At 40.1% G+C, this 26409-nt stretch overlaps 2 protein-coding genes across 3 annotated transcripts; one reads left to right on the top strand and one right to left on the bottom strand.

The window, feature by feature from the left end:
* Positions 1-2177: 2177 nt before the first annotated feature.
* On the bottom strand, positions 2178-21803 carry ccdc24 (coiled-coil domain containing 24). 2 transcript variants are annotated; one of them, XM_031733582.2, is made up of 10 exons: positions 21727-21803; positions 19621-19782; positions 15212-15399; positions 10030-10146; positions 9826-9930; positions 8243-8297; positions 4006-4063; positions 3591-3687; positions 3216-3364; positions 2178-3074 (listed from the first exon to the last, which is right to left on the bottom strand). In XM_031733582.2, the coding sequence occupies exons 2-10, from the start codon at positions 19768-19770 to the stop codon at positions 2368-2370; spliced, it is 1626 nt and encodes a 541-aa protein (XP_031589442.2). In that variant the 5' UTR covers positions 19771-19782; positions 21727-21803; the 3' UTR covers positions 2178-2367. The 2 variants fall into 2 exon arrangements, with proteins under 2 accessions (XP_031589442.2, XP_031589441.2); XM_031733581.2 differs by having other exon boundaries at positions 2178-3364.
* Positions 21804-21919: 116 nt separating this feature from the next.
* On the top strand, positions 21920-26331 carry zgc:113531 (uncharacterized protein LOC541359 homolog). Its single transcript, XM_031733583.2, has 3 exons — positions 21920-22834; positions 23713-23842; positions 24117-26331. Exons 1-3 carry the CDS (start codon positions 22478-22480, stop codon positions 24305-24307), a joined length of 678 nt encoding a protein of 225 aa, XP_031589443.2. The 5' UTR covers positions 21920-22477; the 3' UTR covers positions 24308-26331.
* The last annotated feature ends 78 nt before the right edge of the window (positions 26332-26409 follow it).

Genomic DNA, 26409 nt, shown 5'->3' with positions numbered 1-26409 from the left:
AAAGTGCTGTAATTTTTCACAGTTTCACTTTAGAAGCATACAGCTTCGCACAGATGATATTTATATGCTGATTACTGATTTTCTGGACTAAAATGTGAACTAAAGCATATTTTAAGGGGTTATATGCTAAAAAAATGAGTTTGTAATTGCAGAGAAATACTCATTTTCATTTTTATTCATTTTGAGCATGTCATTTTCGAGATGGAAGCTCAGAAAGTCCTTTGCGTAGGAACAGGATATTATATGGTCACTGTGTTTTATAGATGGCTCTTGACACTCACTGTTCTATCTCCTAAGCTGCTCCATAATTATCGATGTTTTGAACCAAAAATTCCAAATCAGGATTCAGTGGCGGTCCTAGCCTGTTTGGCGCCCTGGGCGAACACTCCCTCTGGCGCCCCCCACACACACACACACACACACACACACACACACACACACACACACACACACACACACACACACACACACAAAACATGTTAAGGATTGTACATTAACATAAAACTGTTGTCCACACACACATATGAAGAGAGAGAGAGAGTATGCATAGTATCCAAACGGCTACCAAACAGCCATCATAATTCGTCATACAATGAGAACAGGACAAATCAACAATTGACAATGACTAATTAATATTAAAATCTGTAACATAATGTATTGTTTGGAGTTTAGTCTGTTACTGTTACTATTTTTACCATTTCTTCTTGGGGCAACTGTAACCCACATTATTTCCTTAGGGATTAATAAAGTATTCTGATTCTGATTGTTTCAGGATGACCTGCCATTATCCAATGACACATCTGTTTACCTGTATCATTTGTTCGTTTCTTCTCCTCTTCTTTTCTCTTTTTCTAAACTGAGCACCTGATGGCTTTGAACTTTTCTTGTCCATCTTCCATTGGTTTTAATTTTGCACTCCAGTATGAACACCCATCCCTCAACCCGAGGATCACCACAACATAACCTAATAGACCTACACCTTAGTTCACAGATTCACTTTGTCTAGGGTTTATTTTTGGGATTTCACACAACCCAGGATTCAAATCATGAATACATAATGGGCTTGGATTTACAACATTATGAATGAAATGTGCTCTATTTGAAGCAGCAGGTCTCCCTCCCTTTCGACGGGTTATGTGTGAGACTTTAAATCATCAAACTGTAAATTATAAATTTTAAATTGTTATTGATCCCTTTACCCCGAGTCCTAAAGTGTATATTTATTTTCTTACTCTACTATATTTATTGTTCGCTTATTTGCACTGCTGTAACTGGAGCCTCGTCGCCTCGCCTCTATATACTGGACTGTATGTAGCGGAGATGACAATAAAGTTTACTTTGACTTCAGCAGCGAGCAGGCGCACCGAGGGCTCTCGCTCAGTTTTCGCGTATTGAATTTCGAAAAAACATGGTGCAAATTATAAGTCTGTATCATGATGTCTGGTGTTTTCGTGTTTGTTGTTTTGTTTTTATTTTGTTTTATTTTGCGAGTTGGTTATTAGATGCTGCTCCAGCCAGCCAGAGAATCCCCGCCGCCCGCCCTCTCCTCCCTGTGCCGCAGCAGCAGGCGCACCTCGCAAACGGAGGGCACCCTTACTCCCAGCAAATGGGCGATAGAAACCGATTGGTGCCTATGACATTCCCAATATGCGCTGGCTGCCGCCGGGCAGCATGAGTACGAGCATTTTTTTTTTTTTTTTTTTTTTTTTTTGCCGATGCCCGTGATGCCGCCCCCCATCACGATGCCGCCCCGGGCACCCGCCCGTGTCGCCCGTATCTAAAACCGCTACTGTCAGGATTCATCACTCCATAAGATCTATCGCCACTGAGTTTTAGTCCAGTTTGTGTGTAATTTGGCATACAGCAGATTTTCTTTGCCATCCCTTCCTTAAGAATGGATTTTTGACAGCTACCCTTCCAATTTTCTCACGTTTTTAAGAACACACTGCACACCATGACAAGATATGACAAGTTTGCCACTAAAAACTTTTTGGAATCATATAGTTTAAACAAAAATCCTATTTCATGTCAAACTGTGTTACCTCAACAAAAGAAATGGTAACAGATTATGTGTTTTTGTGACAGCTTGTATGAGCAAAGTACCTTAATGAAAATACAGAGGGCATTCAAACCTAAATATATAAAGAAAGGAGAGGTGACTCCAGACTTTTGCACCGTCATTATTATTTTTTGAATCCTTACAAATCATGTAAAACATTCTTTGCAACTGTCAACTCATCCAGCTTGGAAATACAAAATAAAAAGAGAAGGAAATAAATGACTAGAAGACACAGAATATCCATCAGAACTACAAGCTAACTTTATTTTTCCTTGTGACACACCATTCCCCTCAGGTAGCAGTCGTCTCTAAGTTGGTACTCTCGTAGGAGGCACTGGCTGATGAAACCTCTGGAGAAACTGGGGCTCTGCTGGTTCTTTTGGCTGACTTGTGCTTCCCCCTTGTGGTTTGTTTGAAGAGGTGAAAAAATGTTCATTAATCTTTGCTGGTGGTCGCTGACTGCATGGTGTTGAAGAACAAGAGGGGCAAAGTGTTGCACGCTGGCCCCCCAGGTTTTGTTGCTCTTTGCCATCATTCCTGAAGGGACCACTTAAATTTCTAGAAGTCTCACCGTTGCTCTTCCTTCTGCATGTCTGTACAGGAGTTCTCCAAGTTTCAGACATGACTGAATTCTCAGACATCTTCCTCCTGCTATCAGCATATGACTGTGCTCTTGCTGATTCTAAACTGCCTTCACAGCTACTATCCTGCTGCCTGTTTTGAATACCTGATTTCCATTTCGCTGCCACAGATTGGTCAGTACTTTTGCTGCCTGCATTACAGAGACCGCTGGGAGCAGGAACAGGTGACGGGGTGATATTGATGTTTTTTGGCCTGCATGCAGGGCTGTTCTTTCTCTCCCTCTGCGGTGACCATTCACACTCTGTGCTTTGGCTGTGAATCCTGCAGTTTACTGATAAATGGGTTTTGTGGAGGGGTGAGTTTCTCTCAGATTTTACTTCAAAATAAGCAGTAGAATCCAGGGCCCAGCAGGAAAGACCAGCACTGTCTTGTTCTGGACAAAAACCGCACTGGTTATTACTTCTCATTATGTGGTCAGTGGTGAGGAGGCCATGTGTATGCCCAGATGTGTCAGCAGTGCTGCAGGTAGGTGTTTTGCTTGACTTATTAAAAGCTGATGTGACTCTATGCTGACCGTGAGTCCTGGATGTTGACATCTTAGAGAGACGGGGTCTAGCTGGAGGCCTGGGTATAGGAGGGGACAGAGGAGGAGGTGGATGCGGTCTTAGGACTGATGGAGGAGATAAAGTTTTCAGACTCTCTGAGCTTTGCGCTGCTGGCAGTCTGTGGAAAAGGAATCAGAAGTTCATGAATTAAGGGAATTTTCATTCACAATGACAACAAAAAGAAGCAGTTGAAGGTATTTTTTCAGATGGTGTTATAGGAAAAGCGTCATCATGTTCACATTCAAAATATTTAATGGAATAAGAAGACAAAAACAAGCAATGAAAGTGAAGCAGCTATTTTAATATTAATTACACAGCTGTCAATAAAAATAATGCATACTAACCTGAAACCTTTCTCTGCAGGCAAAGGGGACGAAGGTGAGAACAGAAAGGGGCTGAGCTCCAAATCCACTTGTATAGCTCCTCTAAGTTCTCTCAGGTCTACAAATATGCAAACACAACATATGTGAGATATGAAATGGTCTCAAATATGATTAAAACTATTTTGAGATATTGTGATTATTAATTACAAACATTAATGTAAGTCCCTGTCAATCCTAACTAATCCCTGAATGCCTCCTTGTACTTATGAACTACCTGTTAATCAGCATAAGACAGACCCTGCATAGCTCACTTTTACATTCATAAATATGTCTTGGAATCAGTTTCAAATTGTAAACTCAAATAAAGACACGTAACACTTGTTGGACAAAATATTTTGCCAGCAGATGGCAGCAAATGCCAAAAATGTGACTTAACCTGCAAGTGAAGGTTCAGATTTATGAAGTCCGCTGTGACACTTTTGTTTAATGTTTGCCTGCAAGAAACACAAAGCACAGGAGAAAAGAGAAACTTGAGAGCTCATGTTAACTGTGCAGTTCTACTCCTCATCGCAGCAGTGTTTAGCATAATACTGTGGCACCAAACTAGGACTCACTGGAAAAATAGGATATAAGTGTATTAAACATGCTTAAGATGAAGCATTGGAAATAGGAAAGAAACAGGGAAGAGGATAAAACTAACAGCGGGAGGAGAAGGAATGTGTGTATGTGTGTAACCGCTAAACGACTGAGCAGCAGTGTTCCATCATAATTTGGCTTCAAACGTCGATATCCATAGCAAATGAAAACCATAGTGCTCTGTGTGTTTGTGTGTGTGTCTGAAACTCACAAAACCAAAGACCTGATTGCAAAACGTGTCTTCATGTGGATGTGTTTGTTACCAGAGACTGGCACAGCCTCCTGCTCGTTTTACAGCAGCACAAATACTGAGAGTCTTTATAGTGACCGCAGACTATTACACAAACACACATGCACGCGTGCTCACATGCACAAACACAGACAGACCCACATAAACCCACAGGCCTGGAGACTGACAGATAAAGCACATACTCTGCCCTGTTCTTCCAGTGGGATTCAAACCCAAACCTTCCAGTATTGTCTTTCAGAGCGACAGACAAAGTATGTGAGGTGCCATTGACAGAGAAGTGACTGAAATCTAAAACAACTCTAAAGCGCACGCACTCCAAAAATAGCCTGTGTGGTCCGTGTGGGGTTTAAACACATTACCACAGTGCAGACTTGGTGGTATTTTAGGAAAGGCTGTATGTTTTAGTGATTAATCTGATACATGAGAACCCAAATCCGCCTCTCCACAACGCACATTTACGGCAACTTCCTTGGCAGCTTAATCCTTCTACAAAATCCAGCTCAAAGCGGTATGACAGCCATCTTTTCATAACCTGAGGTGGTGGTTCTTTAAGATGGCTCTGTCAAGCTTGATCAAGCTGGTCAAGCAGTGAAAAAAAAAAAAAAAAAAACTCCTGATGGAACACCTTATATAAGTTGGTTTTATCAAGGCTCAGTCACACTAGAGTAAAAATAGGCCAGCAATCTCCTTGTGACTAGGAAAAACTGGTTGTCTCCTGGTGAATTAATTTTTGAGTGAATTTCTTTCTCATTTGGCAAAGACAAGAAGTTGTAGTGAACACTTTCAACAGCAAGCCCATTGCACCTTTGACAACCTGTCTACAAGCAAGCGTTGGCCGACTCAGACTGAGTGGAGTAACTCTTACAAATTGGTGAAGGTTTCCATCCTGGAGCAACTGCATCACCATTTGTGAAGGAATTCTTGAATTTGTCTTGCATATCTATGAGGCTCTGGCCAGACTGTAGCATTTGGTGGAGAAGCTACACTAGTTTAACCAGAACTGGATAGTTTAGATGTTTTTAGGATGACATATTAAGGTCATTTTTAATCACATTTTACACAGTATACCTTTTATAAAGTCAGTATTGTCAGAAATACATCGCCATAATGAAGTAATAATACTCTACTCAGCTTTGAGTTAGAGCAGGGCTGCTAGCAATTTAATAAAACAACATAAAATAAAATGTAAGTTAAAAGGCAGCAGCACCTCTGATAGCACCTTTTGTGGTCTCTTTTAGCATCTAAACAAAGATTAATCCATCAGCGCCAAGTTCAAATAAAAAACATATAAATCATGAAATCACTGACAGACTCCAGTCCTATGACAGCAGTGAGTTAAAGTTGACTGTGATGTTTAGACTACATATCACAGGCTGCACTGAGATGTACGCCTTTATTTATTATGAACAAATAAGTTTCATGTGTGAAGCTCAAAGTGTAGCCAAAGTCAGACTGTGATGGAAGAGATCAGTGACCTAATAAGTAATAAAGCTGTGAGGAGAGTCATGATGATTCCTAATTACCAGTTAGTGTCCATTCCTCTGGTTTAAAAAGAAAAAGTTCACTTATTAACAGATTATGTAAAATTGTGTGTAAACCTGTGCTGACAGTGCGGTCTTTACTTTAGAGTAAGGATGTTTTTTACATATTTTCCACAGCTCGAGTGTAATGGGATACTACGGTTTTATACTCAGTAAACTCAAAAAAGGATCTGTAGAGGTGTGTATACACATGTGTGAGTTCCTCCTAACTACTGTCATTAAGAGTTGTTTGTTTGGTGCTGGCCCAAGTCACTATACAAGCCTCCCTCCTGCTAGGAGAAAATGGGTCATTATGACTGTATTTAGGACCATTTTATGATTGGCCGCTACATCCAGCACTAAAAAGGCAATTAGCTCATACTGTAACAATCCCTATATGCCCGGTATGCCTTTGTTTAATAGCTGTTTTAAAAACAATATAATTTAACTGCACTGAATAACTCTAAATCAATAGAAACCTCAGCTGTGCGTGGTAAAAAGCTTACTGGCTGACAGGCGTAGCATTTAGAACATGTGGTTGATTACGTAAACAAGAAAAAGCCCCCCCCCCCCAAAAAAAATGTACAAATTAAAAGCAGCCCCTGGAACAAAACAGAGGTTAACAATTATGATCTAAAACTGTGACTTGAACATTCAAATGTTTTCCTGCTTAGCTCTGCCTCTCCATAACGTCTTCCAATTTGGAGCAGAATCTGAATTCCCCTTCGTAACACACAGAAAGAGAATTGGTGATTTAAAGAAAAATATACACAAGTCTCTGAACTACTTCTAAATCTTCACTGTCGATTCCTTTATGACCGCCTCAGATGTGGTGAGATTGTAGAATTGTTAATAATCTAACAAGTCACACAGAAGATCCTGAGGCCAGTGTAGAGTATCGTTCCAAGATCTGAAGCACTCGCTCTTAATAAGGTAATGATGACTTGCACAATGTAAGGCCAACACGGTCCCCACATCTGTGACTGAACATGCACAGTGAGTTCATGCCAATCGCACATCAGACAGCAGACACTTGCTTAAGGAAACAATTTCCTTACTGGCACTGATTGCAATCTCTTTTAAATGAGATCTAAGACAAAGAAAAGTGGTTACAATTAACTTCCCACTGTCAGGTTTTTAAAGCTAAGACATGCTTGGGTCACGTTTCCTCTTTATCTTTACTCTCTTACACGGGGTTTTGTCAACAATAAAAAGCTCAATGAGGGTTTCAACATTGTGTACCTTTCCCGCTTTGTTTATCTTTTTAATGGCATCTTCGCCTCACAAGAGTGTTTGAGTAATTTAAGAAGCTGTTCGTGCTTCAGGCACAACAACACTTCATCCACTGCTGGGTCCTTGGAAACATGCAGTGAACTTGAGTGTCTGTTCTTTGCTTAGGTTTCTAATATTTCCAAGAGAAGCTGTTGGCAATGTAACACTTGTAGACGGTCAGACACAAAAGGAGTGTACAGAGAGATAACTTCCACATCTGGGCAGCAGAAAAGTCCTACATCTGGCTAAACTCACTCTGTTTCTGTGATAACGTACATGTTTAGTTAGATCGAGTGGTCTGGGTTTTGTGTGTGTGTGTGTGTGTGTGTGTGAAAATGTCTTTATATGCTGTTTGACTGATTGGGAGGAGATTGATCTTACTCTTGGCTGAAAAAATGGAAAATACAAGCTCAGACTGAGGCTTTGCAGGCTTTTGTGAGCGTGCATGCATGTTGATTTGTGAAAATGTTCGCCTTGGCTGGGCTTCAGCGCCAAAAAGAGAATTAGCAGGACTGCCTAAGGGACTGAAACTAAGAGGGAAAACATATCTTTTGTCTTTCAGGCTAAAAATATGCTGACGCACGAGGAAGTCAGTGTAATGGAAACGATGAACATGGATCAAACAACTCAAGCTCGAAAAATGCTAAATGCTAAAAATGTTATTTTGTATGTAGATTCTTTCTCTGTAGCTGAAGAAACTTTGGAGGAAGGTAAACTCTCACTTTGGGGATTAAGAGGAAAAATTACACCTGAAGAAAATCCCTACTCTACAGATTATGCTACATATTGATAAAGCACATATTATTCTGGCCTCACAGTACTTCGCGATGCTCTTAATTCGTGGATTGTTTTGATGTGTAAAATTCACAGCTGTTTTGGTGTAGTCACCTGTAAATAACTGTAGGATTTTCATCAGTGTTGCACTGGCAACTAACAAAAAAAAGGTTGAGTAAGCATTCATTTGATAGGTGGCTGTTCCATCCTGATCTTCTTACCTTTAAATGCTTCACCAGTCTGGTCAGTTCTTCACATTCCCCTATTAGGAGAGCTCTGCATGGATGGATAGACAGACAGACTGACAGATGAATATCAGTTTCAATATGATGGAAAAGCACACACAGACAGCGACAGCAGAATAGGTGCATTGCTCAGAGTTTATCCTCTGCAGTTTTCATACGGTACAGAGGAAACGGTGTCCTATTTTTCTTTTCCTTCCCTATCTTTGCCCTTCTCTGGTTACATAACCGTAGTAGATTTTATTCACTTCTTTCAAATGAAAAAGAATCTTCTGCTGGCTCTGGTCGGGTCTGGGATCCATTTATTGACAATGGGGCCTTTTGTTCTGGTCTAGGCAGGAAATGGGAGAAAGAGAGAGAGGGAGGGAGGCGTTTTTCTAAGGTAGCTCCAGCGACTGCTTTGCCCTGTGGGCCTCAGAGTGAGGGGTGGAGGAAGGAACGCGGGAGGGATGGAGCGTGAAGGAGGCAGGGCAATGACAAAAGCCACAGAGGAAGGCTGAGGGGGAAATTAGGGGGGAAATGAGAGGACTCAGAGAAACTCCGACTTTCAGAGTTACAAAGACCAAATATGAATGAGTCAGTCACAAAAAAAAATTATATGCAAGATGTGTCGCTGCTAGACTGTATTACAAAAACCAGGACAAGAGTTCATTCTTTAACTATTGTACCAGTGTGAACTGTGCTCTTTCCCAGTTTGGACCGCATGTAGGCCCTTACGTTATTCCACTAAGATGGGTGTGTAGATGGCGCAGTACATGGTCATATATAAGGGTACGGAAAAAGATTTTAGGGGTCACAATAAACAAACAGAGCATACAGACTGGTTTGATTTCACAGAAGACTGATCAATACAACCAGTGCTTTCTCCGAACAACATAATCCGAATAACAATATGTTATATTGACACAAAAAGGTAATGAATGACAACACAGCAAGTGTTGTAAGGTTCTTTATAGGAAGGTGTGATAATGTATTTGCTTATTAAAATCTGGATGTATTAGGGCGATACTGCCGGATTTGTAAATAAATTCTAATCATTCGACCCTGAAGGGCAGACTTTGTGGATTCACAGCAAGCACTGAGCCTCTTTAAAAAAATCATTTCACTAGCATTAAAAGATTTTCAGTTGTTTTGTTTTTTGTTTAACTCTGTAACTTTGAGAACTTGTGACATCAATGTTGCTTACTTACACATACCACAGATACCCAGCAACATTCAGCGTTGTTTCGAGCCTCGTTTCAGGTTTTGATGCCTTGCCCTCAGCTTCTTAGCTTTAACAGACTGTCACTAAGTCCATCTATCTGCTATTTGGTGCCAAGTACGGTGAACATAAGACTACTGCAGCTTCAAACAACAACCACATGTGAACACTTCAAATGACCCACAAACAGAAAAGCTGAGGGATTTAAAAACTTAACAAATAAAGGTCTGAAAGTAGTGCAGATCTGTACATTCAGATGATAATATTCCCTTTGGTACAAATGACCCAGTTCAAAGTTGATTCAAACACTTAACAAAATTTTTTTAAGGGTTTTAAAATCCTTAACATGGCTCAAACTCACCTGAGTCGATCAACCACTTGGTCTATCTCGGTGACATTAAGCTTTCCTCTCACTGCTTCGATCTCATCTTCAGCTCTGGACTGGACTGAACAGCGGGAGTCTGGCCTAAAGAGGAACAGGTGGGAATTGAAGACAGAAGATTACAAGACTTTATCAAGTTCTGCATAATCTCAGTAAAGTAAGCAAGCCTGGGCTCTTACTAACCTGCTTCCACTGTCAGTATCTTCAGGGTTGGTGCAGTTAGTGTAACATCTGTCTCGGTGGCCGAGGGTGTAGTTTAGAGTCTCAGGTTTGTACCGATGCAGGAGCTCCTCAACATCGCTAATACAAAAAAGCCACAGATTGAGCCTTTGCTTTTCTGCAGTTTTCCACAGTGCTTTAATCCTTTGCATTACCTAAAAGAGGCTGAAAATGTATCCCAGCACTTTGCACTTTTTCATATGATCTGCTAATGATTTCAGCAGCATGACAGCTACACTGCAGTAATACTGGTTGGAAAAGTGAGAAAAGTTGTGGTAGAATGTGCTGTTTGGTGTTAAGAATATAATGAAGCATGAGCATAAGTTCAGTAAGAAAGATCTGTAAGCACTCATCTGCACTGGTGGTTTTTGCCTGCCAGTCTATTCTTTGTATCACTCCCACTATCCCAGGCTGTCAAAACTCAATGCTGACATCACTGTTCTAGTCCAATCATCTTCTTGCCTGCCAGCTTCAACCCAATCAGCTTCCAATCTGTTTAATTTAAACCTCAGTGCTCTTCTGTCATTCTCTCTTTCAGACTTCAGAAAGAGAGAATGTATCAGACTTCATTCACGCAACCCACTTCTTCCCCATCTCCACAGCACCCGAGTCACTCAGAGCGCCATCCAAGCCTTCATCTTCACCATCACCGCCCTCCAGGGGGTCCTGCCCTACTTACTATCACTGGTGGGACGCTGTTCTGCTATGATGGGTCTTTGAAATCTAATTGCCAAATAGCTTAATTGAATTCTATATATCAATAAATCATGTTCTGCTATTCCAAATGATATCTTCTTATTGAATTACATTTTTAAAACATGTCCACAGGTTATCTTTAAAAAGCATATATATCTCAAAGCAGAAAAGTTATACAGCAGCAGCATTAAATCTTCTTCACTCATGGAGAAAGCCAAACCACAGGGGCAGCTGCAGGGGAGGAGGCTCTCTGTCTGGTCCATTCTGCTTAATTTCACAGTCACTGCGCGATAGAAAATGCATGTTTTTAGGCAAATTTGGCAACGATATGCATCTATGTGTGTTTGTGTATGTGTAAGAGATTGAATGGTAGGAACATCAGGACCACACAGGAGGAAGCCTACAAGATAAATCAGTCAGCTTTACAAGGCACACCCCCACCCCCACAGCCTCATACAAACGACTCAAACACAGAAAAATGCAGCACCGACTGCGTCAGCAACTATTGCTGAAACCAGTTGTGTCAGGTAAATGTCTAGTAAACCTTTTTTTTTTTTTTTTAAAGGTACAAATATTTTGTATGAGAGGTCCACACCTTGATGTATGGATTCTCAATTTTAACGCCAACAGAGCATAATAAATTAAACAGATGGTTGTCGAGCTCTACAGTGAAAGTGGTATCAGCGAGAAGTGTGTGTTAGGCTTATTCCTGAAAGCCATTCAGCCGATATGCACTTGGGACTTAGCCTAATTGAACGATCAAAGACCTGGATCACACACACAGTACCGTGCATCAAGGTCAACAACTACACAGAAGCCAACTTCAAAGAGAAAAGGCGATTTGTGCTGGCACAGTCTGTGTGGCACCAATGCCTTTTTTTGGCACTATTCCCTCCCAGCCAATAACAATAGGCTTCGTTTCTCGGTCTGAATGGTACTTTTTATAATCCATTTACATCCAAACCAGAGCACTTTACAAGAGTGACTTGTGTTGTGCAAGCGAGCGAGGCTTCAGTTTGTGTCTTGCTCAGTGACACGTTAATAAGACACTGTGCTGTTCTGGGCATCAGACCTGTAGCCTTATGGATATTGGATTGTCAGCTTAAACATCAGGCCTTGCTACCATCTGTAAAAAAAATCCCTTTAAGATTGCTTCAAAATAAATCCCTGTCAACTGAGCTGTCATAACACGCACCAGTGTAACATTTTATGTTTCTTTTGATCCACGAACTAGATTCAGTAGGAGACTGTGGAGGGGGAAGTCTTAAATAAAAAAATAAAAAAACAGCCAGTCAGCGGAGGGCAGTGCTGGTCTGTTGGTTAACTTTGATCAAGACTGAAATATCTCTCAACTAATGGATGAATGAATTCGAGCGTGGTGCTGTAATAGGATGTCACCGCTGCAACAGTTAGTCAGTTTGTGAAATTTCTTCCCTCCTAGATATTCCACCATCAACTGTAAGTGGTATTACAGCAAAGTGGAAGCGTTTAGGAGCGACAGCAACTCGCCCATGAAGTAAATGACCACGTAAAGTTACAGAGCGGGGTCGCTGAGTGCTGAGGTGCATAGTGCGTAAAAGTCGCCAACTCTCTGCTGACTCTGTAACTGCAGAGCTCTGAACCTCCTTTGGATCTAACATCAGCACAGTGTGCTGGATCTAACATCTAACATCTAACATCACAAACCTCTAGTATGCAAACTGTGTGCTGGAAGCCTCATGGCACTGGTTTCTAGGCTTTACATTACCAAGCACAATGTTAGCATTGAAATGGAGTGGTGTGAAGGACGCGGCCACTGAGCTTGAGAGCAGTGGAAATGTGTTCTGTGAAGTGGTGAAATCACACATTTCTATCAGGCAGCATGTAATGCCAGAAGAATGTTACCTGCCTGACTGTAAAGTTTGGTGGAGAACAAGTGGAGTGAAATACTCATATTCATACTGACAACACGATGTACAGTCGTCATTTTCATAATTTCCTATGGTCATGATATAAATATCTTTAATTGGGATGTTTTTCTGAAAATGTCCTGAGGCCCTTAGTTCCAGTAAAGGAAATTTTTAATGGTTCAGACATCTTGTACAATTCCATGCTTCCAGCTTTAACAGTTTGGGAAAGGCCATTTTCTGCCCCATCATGCTCCAGTGCACAAAGTAACATCCATGGTTGGATGAGTTTTGTGTGGAAGAACTTGATTGGCCTGCACAGAGACCTGACCTCAATCCTAACAAGCACCTTTAGGATGAACTGGAACCAATACTGAACCAGGCTGTGTTGAACAGTACTTTTCTGGATGAATGGCAAAAACTCAGACACATTTCAAAATCTCACGGAAAACCTTCTCAGAAGAGTGGAAGGTGTTATAGCAGTAACAAGGAGACCAACTCCATATCAATGCCTTTGGATTAACAACTGGTTGTCAAACAAGCTCCTGTAGGTTAAATGTGTAGGTGGCCCAATACTTTGAACATATAGCGTAGATCGTATACAGAGATTAATTTGTCTAGCAAAATACCTGCAAAATATTCAACTTATTGTGTATGTCAACTGTGTGCCAATCACACATAGACAGTGATAAAACAGGTTACTGCAAGTTTGAACAACTCAGATGTTAATACCTGTTTCCACGGTGCATTTTTAACTACTAAACACACAAAATAAGTTTTGTTCTTACATTTGTTTATTTGGTTTGGGGATATGTCAGTATTTATGGCATTTTTACCATTTCAAAGACATGATTAATTATATATATATGTATGTATATATATATATATATATATTAGATCAACCCATAATTTAAAACAAATAGCCCAAACGCAAAGAATTATATTTAAAATAATATCAGATTAAAAAAAAGGACAGGCTCAGAAAGACTCCCAGGTTGAACCTCTGCCAACATTGTGATTTAAATACCTGTGAGCTTTCTGGCTAACGCTGTTAGTGCAGACTGGGTGGCAATCAGGTTAGACTTTGGTGATACTTATACTGTAAACAGGGCAGGTCTTTGCTGGCGTCTTTCTTAAGGTTATGGTTGTTTTTTTAATGACCACACCAATTATTTAAAATAAACTTTTTAAACTTCTTAATCCTTTAATCAAGTGCAATTTAAAGCCTAAATTTCTGATTATTGGCTTTTCACGACTTTTTAAAGGTCCACAGAAACCCACAGAATAAAAAGCTGCCTCCAGCCTACAACAGCCTGCACAAATTGACAGGCAATAAATGGTAAGCCACAAAGCGGAGAGCAATCAATCTTATGTCCTAAAAGGCCTCAGCAAAACCAGAGAAGTCATGCGGCAGCATTCCTGGCTGCAAACTGCAAGTTGCTGGGGTAGTTGCTACCTTAAACATATATAGTCTCAGTCTCTCACACACACCTCCTCACAAAGGCATTATGTCTTAATGTGAGAATGCAGGGCAGTGCTGGTAACCAATATTGCTCTGCCAATGGTTTTATGACATTCTCCAGAGTATTTTAATGCATGTCATTAAATTGCCAGTTGCTACAAGCTTATCTCTGACCTGCGTTGTACGATTAGCTGTAAAACTTTTTTGAAAAAGATGAAAAAACAGGAATTAGGAAGTTTTATTACTACTTCTTGAGAAGCTTATAACTCCCTGATGACATATAAAGGAGATATAGAGTACTAAGCCTCAAAGCTGTCTCCCTGAGAGCCCTTCACTGGATATCAATCAGCCTTTCTTTTTCTTCAAAGTTGTTGCAATTCTATACTAACTTTTCACAAGATTTTGAAGATGAGTATTTGGCTCCCATTTAAAGTAAAACATATCTGCAATCCGACAGAGCTTGCACTGAGTGCAAGTCTAGTGTTTGCAGTCATCTATCACTGTGTCTCGCTCCTATAATTGTCCTATTGTTCCTCAATTCCCACACCAGTTCCCGTCTCCAAAAACCTTTGTCCTTCTGCTTTCCCATCCCATTTGTAACCGACATGGGAACACAAAGTAGCATTTTATGGCACTTTTTGTCAGGAGGGAGAAATGACGTAAAACGTGTGAGACCATGGTCTTAACTCATCTGATCAGCCCACCTATTGGCTGGTGAATACAGGAAAGACATGAATGATCAGGGGAAAGAAAGAAATGTATAAAATGGGCATAAAAAGTCAGGACAAAAAAAAACTAATACAGGTTTTAATTTCTTTAGAAAATGTTCAGTGTATTGTCACCTAGTCCTGGGCCAGACTGGTGACCTGACCAGGGTGTACCCTCACATCTCACCCTATGACAGATGGGACAGGCTCTAGCTAGAGTGGATAGATGGTAACATTATCAAGATAACAAATCAAGTTATTCTCCAAACTTTGAAATGCATTTCAAGGCTATAGCAGCATCAGGTGTACAAGAGACTGATGAATAAAAGCACCATAACTAATTCATTAAGCATGTCCAGCAGTGTTGCTCTGAGTATGTGAGATGTTACACCTACCTTCCTGCCCTGCTGGCTTTCTCTCTGAGAGTCTGTAGTAACATCTTGACCTCAGCTCTCAAAAGCTCTTTCATAGCAGGGGGGTCAGCTAGAGGGGCACCCTGCAGACGTGGGAGCGGGGTCCCCTCCCCACCGCCGTGCTTTCCACTTCGCTGGTTCTCCTGCCACATCTTGTGCCACATCTCTGCCTGCAAAAGGTACCACAGTGAGACAAGTGTTTAAAAAGTCCCACATTTACTCATATCTACATGGAAATGTAATTGGTGCAAAATACAAGTGTGCAGGGAAAATTACCATGAGAATTCTGAAACACACCCATCGGCCTATTTTGTTACCACCGTGCATAAGTTAGTAAATCAATTTCATTTTGAAACAACAGGTTTGTGCAAACTGGTTACAATCTGCATACTGCAACACGCCCACGCCCACCTGGAGGTGAAGCAGAGAAAGTGATGACAATGATGTAAGACAGAAGCCTGCATAGCTAATAGGCTGGAAAGCAGGAGAAAACTGAAATAACAGAGGCTCACATGAGGCAGAATTTTAAAAAGGTTGGACATGAAAGTTGAAATGAAAAAGACCACCAAAAAAAAGAAAGAAAAAAACACAGAGGGAAAAAAATCCAAGTGAAAAATCCTCATTTTTAATGAAAACTATTGTAATTATTAGTAGTAGTAGTATTATTATTATTAGTAGTAGTAGTTGTAGTTGTAGTAGTAGTAGTAATTTTAAAGACTTGTGTTTAAATTACCTTAATTTGTTCTTAGGTCAAATTCAGGTAGGATAATACTGATAAATCACATTTGAGCATGAAATATTCATACACACAATTTATGCACAGATTTGTAAATGGACTGGTTCTTAGTCGAGTCCACATGGAGTATGCTCCAGATACTGACTTTGTTGGCAAGCTTCCTGCCTAAGGATGACTGGAAGGCAGTTATTTTAACAATAACAGTTATTTCAGGTCAGCAATACGAAAACAACGTGTGAAAAATATAAACTGTGAGAAGAGTAAGCCATAATTCTATACTGATTCATATGAAAATAACAGCATAGCGTTTGTATTCATAGAATTATTAAGATTGAAAGCAGTCGTTAACAAATACAAAAAATATCCTGCTAGTTACTTTAAAGGTAATTTACTAGTATTTACTCAATGTAAGGATACAAGTAGTTTCCCTTACAGTGACTCAGAAGTTCTATACAGAAAAAAGAATCTGTTAAACTGAGGGACAGATAAATATTTCCACTGACAGTGCAAATACTAAATACTACAAGGAGCAGACATTTTCTTGGCTGTCACTGATGCAAGAAGAGCTTGTTTACTGTAAACTGTTGTGCACAGTTGACAGTCTTCTTGGAACAGGAAGAAATACAACTTCTACATCCACAGGGACAAAAGAGAAAAAAAATCGATATAAATCTGAAAACGACACACACCGTTAGCATGCTTTCACACCACACGGGCTACTATATGTCTTGGGCTGGAAATTAGACAAACAGCTCTGTTCATTTTGAGGCCCAGAACTTTTTTATTCTTTGTAGCGCGTGTGAATGCGCGTGCCTCAGTGAAGTCTGGATCCCATTAGCACCTCGACACCTGTTGCTTGCCAATCATTTCTGTCATGTTGCAAAGAGTTTACTTCAAAAGAAGGATATTAAACATAGCACTTCTGGTCTTGGCATGTGTATGTATGTGTGTGCACATCCTCTCACAACGCCAGCATTTACACCCTAATCCTGGTGAACACATACAAACACACTAGCTTCCGCCATGTGCCTTTAGGTGTTGAGGTGTTTATATTAAAGGATTCATGGCTCACTGGCTAATGAGTTGTCCCTGGATGTTTTTCCCTTTTTCCTCAGCAGTTAGGGTGCTGATCTCATCCAAGAGCTATTTCAAGGGAACACCGGTGAAACGTTTCAGTTATGCTGAACTACTTAAATTGGGTTTTTGAAAATATTTAACTTGGGGATGGATTTCATTCTGCTTAAAGAGAGAAAGACAGAGTGAAAGTGAGAGTTCAGGGAGAGATCGTGCCTTATAGGGAGAGTCTAATATTTTCTCTGATCCTGCCGCCTTAGACAATGAGGGCCTTGATGGAGGGAGGAATGGCAGCGCTGAGGAATGGAGGAGACACCTGCAGATCTGCTATTACTTTTCACAGTGGCTCACTGAGGAATGGAAGCCATTATGTGGCTGCAAGAGAAACATAGACAGAAAAGAGAAAGAAAAGACAGACAGAGAGCCAGAGAGAGAAAAATGAAAGTGGTCCATCCTAAAGTAAATGTAACGACTGAATCAAAACCTGAATGCACTTGTGTGACAGTCAGATAAGGCCCTCTCTGCTCTATTTTTCCTGAAAAATTCTCAGAGCTTTAAGCCTCAAGTCTGTTATTCCACCTGGAGGCTTTACAGTCAGACACACTGAACTGTAGATGAAGAAATATCAGAGCAATACTCAAAGTCACACACACATACGCGTGCAAGCGTACAGGAAAAAAGCTGACGCACACATACACACAGTCGAGTCAAATTATATGTAGCTAACAGTCTTATCAACAGTTGAGGATTAGCCTCTTTAACCCTGTTATACCGACCCCCTGAGTGACTCAGCTTACTGAGCTTCTTTCTGTGTGTACATAGTGTGTGTGGGGTTGTGCATATGCTGAATTATTTTGCAGTAGTGAGAAGGAGTACCTGCATGTCATGTGTGGTTTTCACATAGAAACTGCTACAAATATTATATGTGGTCAGCATCTACATGGCAGGCCTCGAGAGCAGAGTTAAACTACATCCAGGTGGTTTCTTTTTCTTTTTTTTGTGTAAGCAGTGACTGAACCATTGGGGCACGGTATGGAAAGGAGGGCTGACCAACACATGGAATGATTTTAGTACTAAACAAGCAGAAGAAAGAAGCTGGTAAAGAGTAAATGGTCTGCATTTAGTAGTGACTTTTAACCTCAGAGGCTCTACAAAGCACCTTGCAGTGTTTCTCATTCATTCATTAACACAGACCAAATGGTGGCAGAGCTGCCACTGCAAGGTGTTTGGGTTCACTGCCTTGCTCACTTACACCTCAGCAACTGGAGGAGGCCAGACAATAAACAGCCAAGCATGCTGAGTCAAAAAGGTAGGACAGTGGCAAAACAAAGAGGAAAGACAGGAGGGCAGATGGAGGGTAAGAGACTCATATTGTGAGAAATTTCTGTCCCTCAGAAGGTGGTGAAAAGAAAGCCTACAAACTTGATCTTAAGTGCAAAAACACGACTGTCTGTCTGAGGTCTGTCATTTGAGTGTTTCAGCTTTCACTTATTTCTTTAGTCAGCTGATCATAGATTCATTAGAAATTCTTTTTCCAGTTCTTTATTTTTCTTTATATTTTCTTTATTGAGGTGTCTGGTTGTTTTTTAGGGAAAAAGAAGACATATGATGGCCTGACTTTGCACTTTTTTTGGAAGGTACATTCGACTGATCCCTTATTTCCCAAGCGTCGCCACAGTGGATGGATCCACGAGTTGATTTGACACAGGTTTTATCCATCTCATGGAGTGCACTGCTGTCTCAAATCAGGGGTCTGCATGTCTGAGGCAAAAATGTCCACAGAGCCAGATGCACTTATTAGAAAAAAAAAAGCTTTTTAACAACTCATTATTTGAGAAAGGAAAAAGGACAGACAATAGAAATATATTTTACCACAGCTTTGGTTCAGTGGTTGTATCACAGTCACACAGTATGAAAGCTGGAACAAGATATTTCAATTTGAATGAATATATAATTACATTTCTCAGTTCTTCACAGTTTTTTATTAATGAGTATCAAGAAGTCACAGTTTCTTCCCCGACATGTTTCACTTTGACTCTTCTCAAAACTTTTCCTCTTTTAATGAACATTTTCACCTCAGTCTTGATTTTAAATGTGCTTGTTTAATGAGTTGTGAGCCATTTCAAGTCCCTGTAGGTCTGAGAGTTTAGCTGCTCTGGAATAAATATTGAAGTCTGTCTGGCTCACATTTGGATCTCATTGTGGCGCTGTGCCAGCTAACCCACATTTCACTTTTATTATGGAGTCTGGGAATTGTAAGTAATGAATATATGCAGCAAAACTAACCTACTTACACAGCCTTAAACCAGAGTCCTTAAATTGTTTGGCTAGGAATGCTTAGCTGAGCAATTTTTTGATTTGCTTCTGCCCGAAAGGAAATTCTTGCAGAAGTTGTGGTAGTACTTTTGGTAAATCCTGCTAGAAACAGACCCAGCGTGAATTCCTCGAAGAAATAAAACCATATGAATGATGAAACAATCTGCTGACTGTGAAGAGGGACCTTCCAACTTACAAACCAGGTGTTGTGGTACTGTATGCAGACAGAAGACATCAAACACTGGAGTTATAAAACTCCTCTCACCTCAGTGTGCATGTCCGTGTACACATCTACCAAGGAATGGCCCAGTGCGGTGTAGATCTTTGGCAGCTCTGACTCAGAAACATGTTCAGCAATCAGGCTCCATAGGGACTGGCCAGGGCCCCAGACCTGGCTTTCATCAGGTGACTGCATGTGAATGGCAATCTAAGAGTGAAGAATACAAATTATTGTGGAACATAACAACATACACTGGTGTGAAAAGGTATTTGTCTCCTTCCTGATTTCTTTTATACCCCCCATATTTGTAATATTTAAATGTTCCAGATAACCAAATTTTATTACATATACATATACATATATATATATACATGTGTGTGTGTGTGTGTGTGTATATATATATATATATATATATATATATATATATATATATATATATATATATATATATATATATATATATATATATATATATATATATATATATAGATATGTAATAAAGTATATATATGTGTGTGTATATACATATACATATATATATATACATATACATATATATATATATATATATATATATATATATATATACATACACACATATATATACATATAAAGCTAACCAAACCCTGTGTAAAAAAGCAATTGTTCCCTAAACTTAATAACTGGTTGTGACACCCTTGACAGCAAGTGATGCAAACAAGCATTCTCAATTACTGGGAATGAGCCTTTCACGTTATTGTGGAGGATTTTTTTTTCATCATGCTACAGCAACTCAATCTGAGTCAAGTCCAGGCATTGACTAGAACACTTTGTCCTGCTGCACATTCTCCTTCAGGACTTTCTGGTAGAACGCAGAATTCATGGTTCCATCATTTATAGCAAGTCCTCCAGGTCCTGAAGCAGCAAAGCAGCCGCAGACATGATACTACCACCATCATGTCTGACTGTTGGTATGACGCTCTTTTTATGAAATGCTATGTTAGTTTTACACCAGATGTAACAGGACTCAAACCTTCCAAAAGGCTCGTCAGTCCACAGAACATTTTCCACAAACACTTGGGAATCATCAAGATGGGGTTCTTTTGCAAATGTGAGACTGGCCATCAGCAGCATTTTTGCTCAGTCTCTTTCTTACTGTTGAATCATGAACTCTGATGTTTACTGAGGCAAATAAGGCCTGTGGTTATCCAGATATTGTTCTGGGTTCTTTTGTGACCTCCTGGATGAATTATTGATGCACTCTCTGAGTAATTTTGGTAGGCCTGGGAAGGTTTATCATTGTTTACTTCATTTGTGAATAATGTTCTCACTGTGAATCCCAAAGCCTTAGAAATTCCTTTGTAACCTGTTGCAGGCTGAAAGATGTCAATGACTTTGTTTCTCAGTTGTTTCTTTAGATCAGGGGTGTCCAACTCCAGTCCTCAAGAGCTACTGTCCTGCAGCTTTTAGATGCATCCCAACTCCAACACAGCTGAATCAAATGATTGGATTACCTCTTTAGCATGCCATCAAGTTTGGCAAAGGCCTGGTAACAAGCCATTCATTTGATTCAAGTGTGACGGAACAAGGATGCATCTAAAAGCTGCAGGACGGTAGCTCTTGAGGACTGGAGATGGACACCCCTGCTTTAGATCGCCACATGATGTGCTGCTTTTTGAGCTTTTTTTGCCTACTTCACTTTGTTAGAAGCTTCTATTTAAGTAATTTCTTGTAGTTTATAAGTAGGAGGGGAACAGAGTAGAAGAATCAAACTGGGTAATAAGCTAAAACTTCAGGCTACACCTTTTTGGCCAAATATTTGCAGTCTTTTGTTGCTTGTTGTTTTCATTTTCATAAATAACACCAAAATAAAATTAAAAAATCGTTATGTAATTAAGTGCTTAATTCAGCAGTGCTACACAGTATTTTCTTTCCTGGCAAATGGTGCTGCCATGTTTCAAACCAAACGGGCCTGCTGACTTAATAAACTTTAGCCACAGTCCTGAAAATGACTGACAGGAGCAGAAAGTAGGAGCTCGTTTAAGCCTGTGGAATGTAGTTTCACACACATTTTAACACTAAACAATAAAAAACACGCTGTGTGAAACCTACTTACCAAATGTGTTTTAAAAAATACTTTTAAACTGTAGCCAAAGAGGAAGAGAGGCTCACCTTTTCGATGTTTGGTGTGCTTTTAGCTTGCGAGACTACGGTATCTAAGGACAACAATTGAGTTGCTAGGGAGAGATATCGCGAGATTTGTCTGAACCGTTAACACAGAGACTGCACTCAAACAAGCAACCTGTTCGAGTGGTCTAGAAGTTTATCTTTTAGCTACAAAAGCCGGCCAAATCCTGTAATTCGTTTTATTTAAAATTGGCTTAAGAGTTTATTTAATTTAAAATAAAGCACTAAACAAAATACATGGTGGGATGACGAAATGTATGACATTAAATCCAGGTAAACTTGGTCTATTGTAAAATAAAAATAAATACAAGACTAAACAGATAACGCACAATAAGAGCAAATTTAAAGGTGCAGTAGGCTTCAAGTATCACACAAGGCCACGGAGAACTCTTGTAGGAGTCTGAAGTCGTGCGTGTTAAACTAGGGGAGGGACAGGTTTCAGCTTAGTAACGTTAAGGGCAAGCATATACTCTGATGAGAGCAGTGAAACTTTCCCCCTCATGCTCCCAGCCTCCACTCCCTTCCGGACTCCTTGCCTTGCAAAAGTGTGCGCAGACCCGGCAGACCGCTGTGGAGAAGTTCAGGATTTGGGGTTTTTGTTTTTAACAATGTAACGAAGAAAAGGTTTTTATTTTTTCAAATCTTGGCTGATCGGTCTACTAAACCCAAGTAGGACTACAGTGCAAGTTTCGCTTCACTGAAGAACTTTTACTCATTTTGATTAATCAGCTACGTTATGGAAAAGCTTGTGAAAGAGCGCCTTTCCTTAGCGCGCGGGATACGCACGGTCCTTCTGGCACTCGTACTTTGCGCGCAGGCTTGTTTTGGCTTTTCGGTCGCTGGACAGCAGGAGAGCACCTGCGAGGCCAATGGCAGCATATACTACGTGGGAGAATGGTATTTCCTGGACTCTGATCACTGCACTCAATGTGAGTGCACCGCTGAGGGCTCCGTGTGTGCCCGCACTGAATGCACCTCTCTCCCAGCTGCATGCATCCACGTTAGCCACTACCCCACCGACTGCTGCCCCAGGTGCGAAAAAATTGGGTGTGAGTATCGAGGTGTGGTGTACGAGCTAGGCCAGAACTTCCAGGTAAGTCAGTGGCACATAAATAAAAATACCCTATTGAAACCCTTTTTTTTTTTTTTTTTTTTTTTACACTTTTCTATATTTACTTTGGCGAATAATATAATTTTGTGAATCATCAGGCTTTGAAGAAAATGTAAGAGGGTTACAGGTGTGCATTGGTTGGGACGTCCATCGATAATAGTTTGAGTACTATCCTTACAAAACTAAAGTAGCTGCAACTATTTAGAAAATGGCCTACAAGTGAAAATGTCAGCATCGTCATCCTAAAATGAAGCACCTTAGTGCGCTTATGTCAATAGTATTATTTAAGTAAATCTTTTAGACGTCAAAGCTGTAGTAACTGTACTGTACTGTAAATGCATCACAACAATAACAGTGTACAAGAACATTATAAGAATACATTATTCGAAAGAATGACTTGAACACTAATAATAACACTTAATAGAAGCTCTGAAATGTAATTATTATCTAAATAATATGAATATCATAGAGACATTCTAGTAACACAGGGGCGCACCAGTTGGTGTTTAAACTTTGGGTCTTCTGGTCTGTTTCATGCCGCCCACTTGTGCAGCCATTGTTCCCTATCGTTGTCCCTGAATGCATGTGTCAGAACCAAATGAGGATGAGCTTTGATGAATACTAAAGCCTAAACCAGATATCTGTTTGTATGTAATGAGTATGCAGCAGTAAATTGGAGGTAAATGGCGCCCCCTTTTGAGCTGGTATGAGGAGGGATTAGTAAAAAGGATACCGTTATACATAATTTGTCTGCTTGCTAGCAGTGACTAACCCGCATTTACATCATGAGGAGATTAGGAAATGATCCATGCTGGGTCTCAGTGTATGTGTGTGTTTGTGTCAATGTGTGTGTTTTCCAGCCATCAGAATGTGAGCAGTGCACTTGTGACAGTGATGGCATTGCCCGCTGTCTTGTGGCAGATTGTGCGCCTCCACCATGTGTCAACCCTGTCTATCAGCCTGGGAAGTGCTGCCCTGAATGCAAGGAGGGTATGTTAAAAACACAGTTTAATAAAAGTAGAAGGTTTAAAAAAAACAGTCACAGACGGCATCACAGAGAGAACACCAAGACATTTATCTTTTTTTATAATATGAGCATCGTTTTCAAATGTTGTCATTTAGACCCACTCTAGTGTGGTCTTGTTTTGTTTTTGAAAATTGGTTTAAAATAGGGATGAGTGTGGTTACACAATGCCATCCACTTGACTGATTATGTGTAGTATCTGTTAAGTTCCAATTACCTCTTCTTCTCCTCTCCCCAAAGGTCCTAACTGCTATGTTGATGCATCACGCAATCAAGTGATTCCTGCAGGAGAGCCCATCTGGGTTGACTCCTGCACCAAGTGTCGTTGTCACGACGGCCAGGATGCTGGTTACTGGGAGGGAAACCGCCTCGCCACCTGTTCCCGCCTCAGAAACTGTAAACCTGAACAGCCGCCCACCCAGCAAAACTGATTCTCTGTCAGCAGGTAGACTGTCAGAGCTCTACATTTCTTAAAATACATGTTGTTTAAAGAAGCAGTACGTTAATGTACTGTACAGTACTGTGCAAATCTCTTAAGCCACCAGTTCTTTCTTTTTCTTTTTTTTTTGCTAGAAAAATGGGAAATAGCTGCATAGATTTATTTAAACTTGTGCAAACACACATGGAAATACATAATAAGAGGCAAAAACAGAGTTTGTACTATGCAGTGGAAGGGTATCTGTCAAGAAGTGAATAACACATGGATCAGCGGAAAGGTCACATACAACTCTCAGGTCCTGTGTCAGGTCTTTGCTGGACTTTAAGATGCTGTTCATCTGCTGCAGATTTTTGTTTGGGACTGCCACTTTTCCTCCACTTGTCCAGTTCCTCAAATTTCTTAAGTTCACACTGCACACAATGTCAAAATATGACAAGTTTTCTGCTAAAAGTTCTTTCGGACCTTCGCACCTTGATGGTGCAAAAATACTATTTTATGTCTCTCAGATTGTGTTAACTTTGATACTTTTTGTATCATGTGCCTAAACATGTGATTTTAAATTTGCTAAATCGTCTGTTATCTAATCTCTCTTACACTGGTTCATCTCTTGAGTTAGGTACTTTTAAAAAAAATTTTTTTATAAAAGACCTCCCCTTCCAAAAATAATCAAAACAGCAAAGACAGTCCAAAACAGTCCAAAGAAAAAGTTTGGAGAACTATTGCTCAGACCAATTTACTTTGAAACAAAATATAAAGAATGACATGTGGCTCAAGACTTTTGCACAGCATTGTACCTTAGGCAACAGGACAAAGATACCTAATCCAACATTTCAGTGTAACAAACAACACTAAAGCTGTCACTGAAAGGACACTAGCTGAGAATTATAAGAGCGCAAAAAGCCAAAATTAGGTTCCAGTAATGTTGTTTTAAATGGACAACAAATACTCCAACACTTGTTCCCAATACCTGCACTATTACAGAAGAATCTTTAATGAAACAAATCTAACAGGAACAAGTAAATTAAACGACCCTTGAGTAGTGGCCTTCCTATCAAGATTGGTGTTTTTCTGAGAGAGAGAGATGAGTGGGCTATTGCAGACCTTGGGGAGGACCAAGGAGGTATTTCAAGGATCAGAACAAAGCCAATATAATTATTGGATGACAAGAAATGATAATTGACCTGTCACCAGCTGATGCAGCAGTGAAATGCATGCATCACTGTGATGCGATTTAGACTAGGAAACAGCAGAACGAAGCAATAAACAACTTTGTGTCTGTTCTATAAATATTGTAGTTCAATTTCCATGCTAATTGAAATATAATGTATGAGGGTATGGCCTGATATATGACTGTACAGTAGTTGTAGACAAGGGTAATATTTGAAAGCAGGGTTTCATTTAGGGGAATGTTATTTGTACATGTACACTGTAGAGCAGAACAAAAAAACAATCTGTAACTCGCAGCTTTGTTCATTTTTCTCAAGAAAGAAGGTGTAGCTGTTATACAAACAACCTTCTACATTATTTACACTCTCCAAGTGGAAAATTATGATTTACTGTTTTCAGAATGAAATGTAGCATGAAGTATATTGTCATTTTTTTATAGAAACATTGATAGGCAGCAGGCCTACCTTCTGTAATTTGTCATCATTTCTCACTTTGGTCATGAGGGACGTTCCATAGCAAAAAACAAAAGTGATTTCAAGTTTAAAACTCTGTGTTTACCGCCTTTACATTACATAATAATCTCAGGCTGCTGCTGCCTGCATCAGTGCTATTGATCCATTGTAGCTAAATATCATTAATAAGCAGACGCTGTGTTTGGATTTCACAAAATATGAAAGAATTCCTACAAGTGCAGCTTTCAATTTACTGGCTGATATGAAGGGAACTGATGTGATGTGACGCTGCATACCTTTTTTGATAATCCATACAGGTGTGCAGAGAAAATGTGCAAAAATTCTCCAAATTAAAACACCTTTTTCATGCCCATTAAACTTGTCTGTTTTGAATCGCTTCTTTTTACTCTGAGTGACTCATTTACTGTGCTTCTGTCTGTGAGGACACCCGCCCGATGCCCCTGCAGAGCTTTTC

The sequence above is a fragment of the Oreochromis aureus genome, linkage group 18 (genome assembly GCF_013358895.1).
Source record: "Oreochromis aureus strain Israel breed Guangdong linkage group 18, ZZ_aureus, whole genome shotgun sequence".
In the NCBI taxonomy this organism is placed as follows: domain Eukaryota; kingdom Metazoa; phylum Chordata; class Actinopteri; order Cichliformes; family Cichlidae; genus Oreochromis; species Oreochromis aureus.
Note: the sequence above shows the minus strand (reverse complement) of the source record. Positions and strands in the feature narration are given on the sequence as shown.

Bases quoted from the DNA above. Each gene is read 5' to 3' on its own strand.
- ccdc24 (XM_031733581.2), bottom strand. From the start codon at position 19,770: ATGCAGTCACCTGATGAAAGCCAGGTCTGGGGCCCTGGCCAGTCCCTA. The intron at 8,298-9,825 runs GTGAGTTTGAGC...CCATCCATGCAG, and splicing joins CAAGTGGTTGATCGACTCAG to AGCTCTCCTAATAGGGGAAT. The intron at 3,688-4,005 runs GTTAAGTCACAT...GCATATTTGTAG, and splicing joins ATCTGAACCTTCACTTGCAG to ACCTGAGAGAACTTAGAGGA.
- zgc:113531 (XM_031733583.2), top strand. From the start codon at position 22,478: ATGGAAAAGCTTGTGAAAGAGCGCCTTTCCTTAGCGCGCGGGATACGC. The intron at 22,835-23,712 runs GTAAGTCAGTGG...TGTGTTTTCCAG, and splicing joins AGCTAGGCCAGAACTTCCAG to CCATCAGAATGTGAGCAGTG. The intron at 23,843-24,116 runs GTATGTTAAAAA...CTCTCCCCAAAG, and splicing joins CTGCCCTGAATGCAAGGAGG to GTCCTAACTGCTATGTTGAT.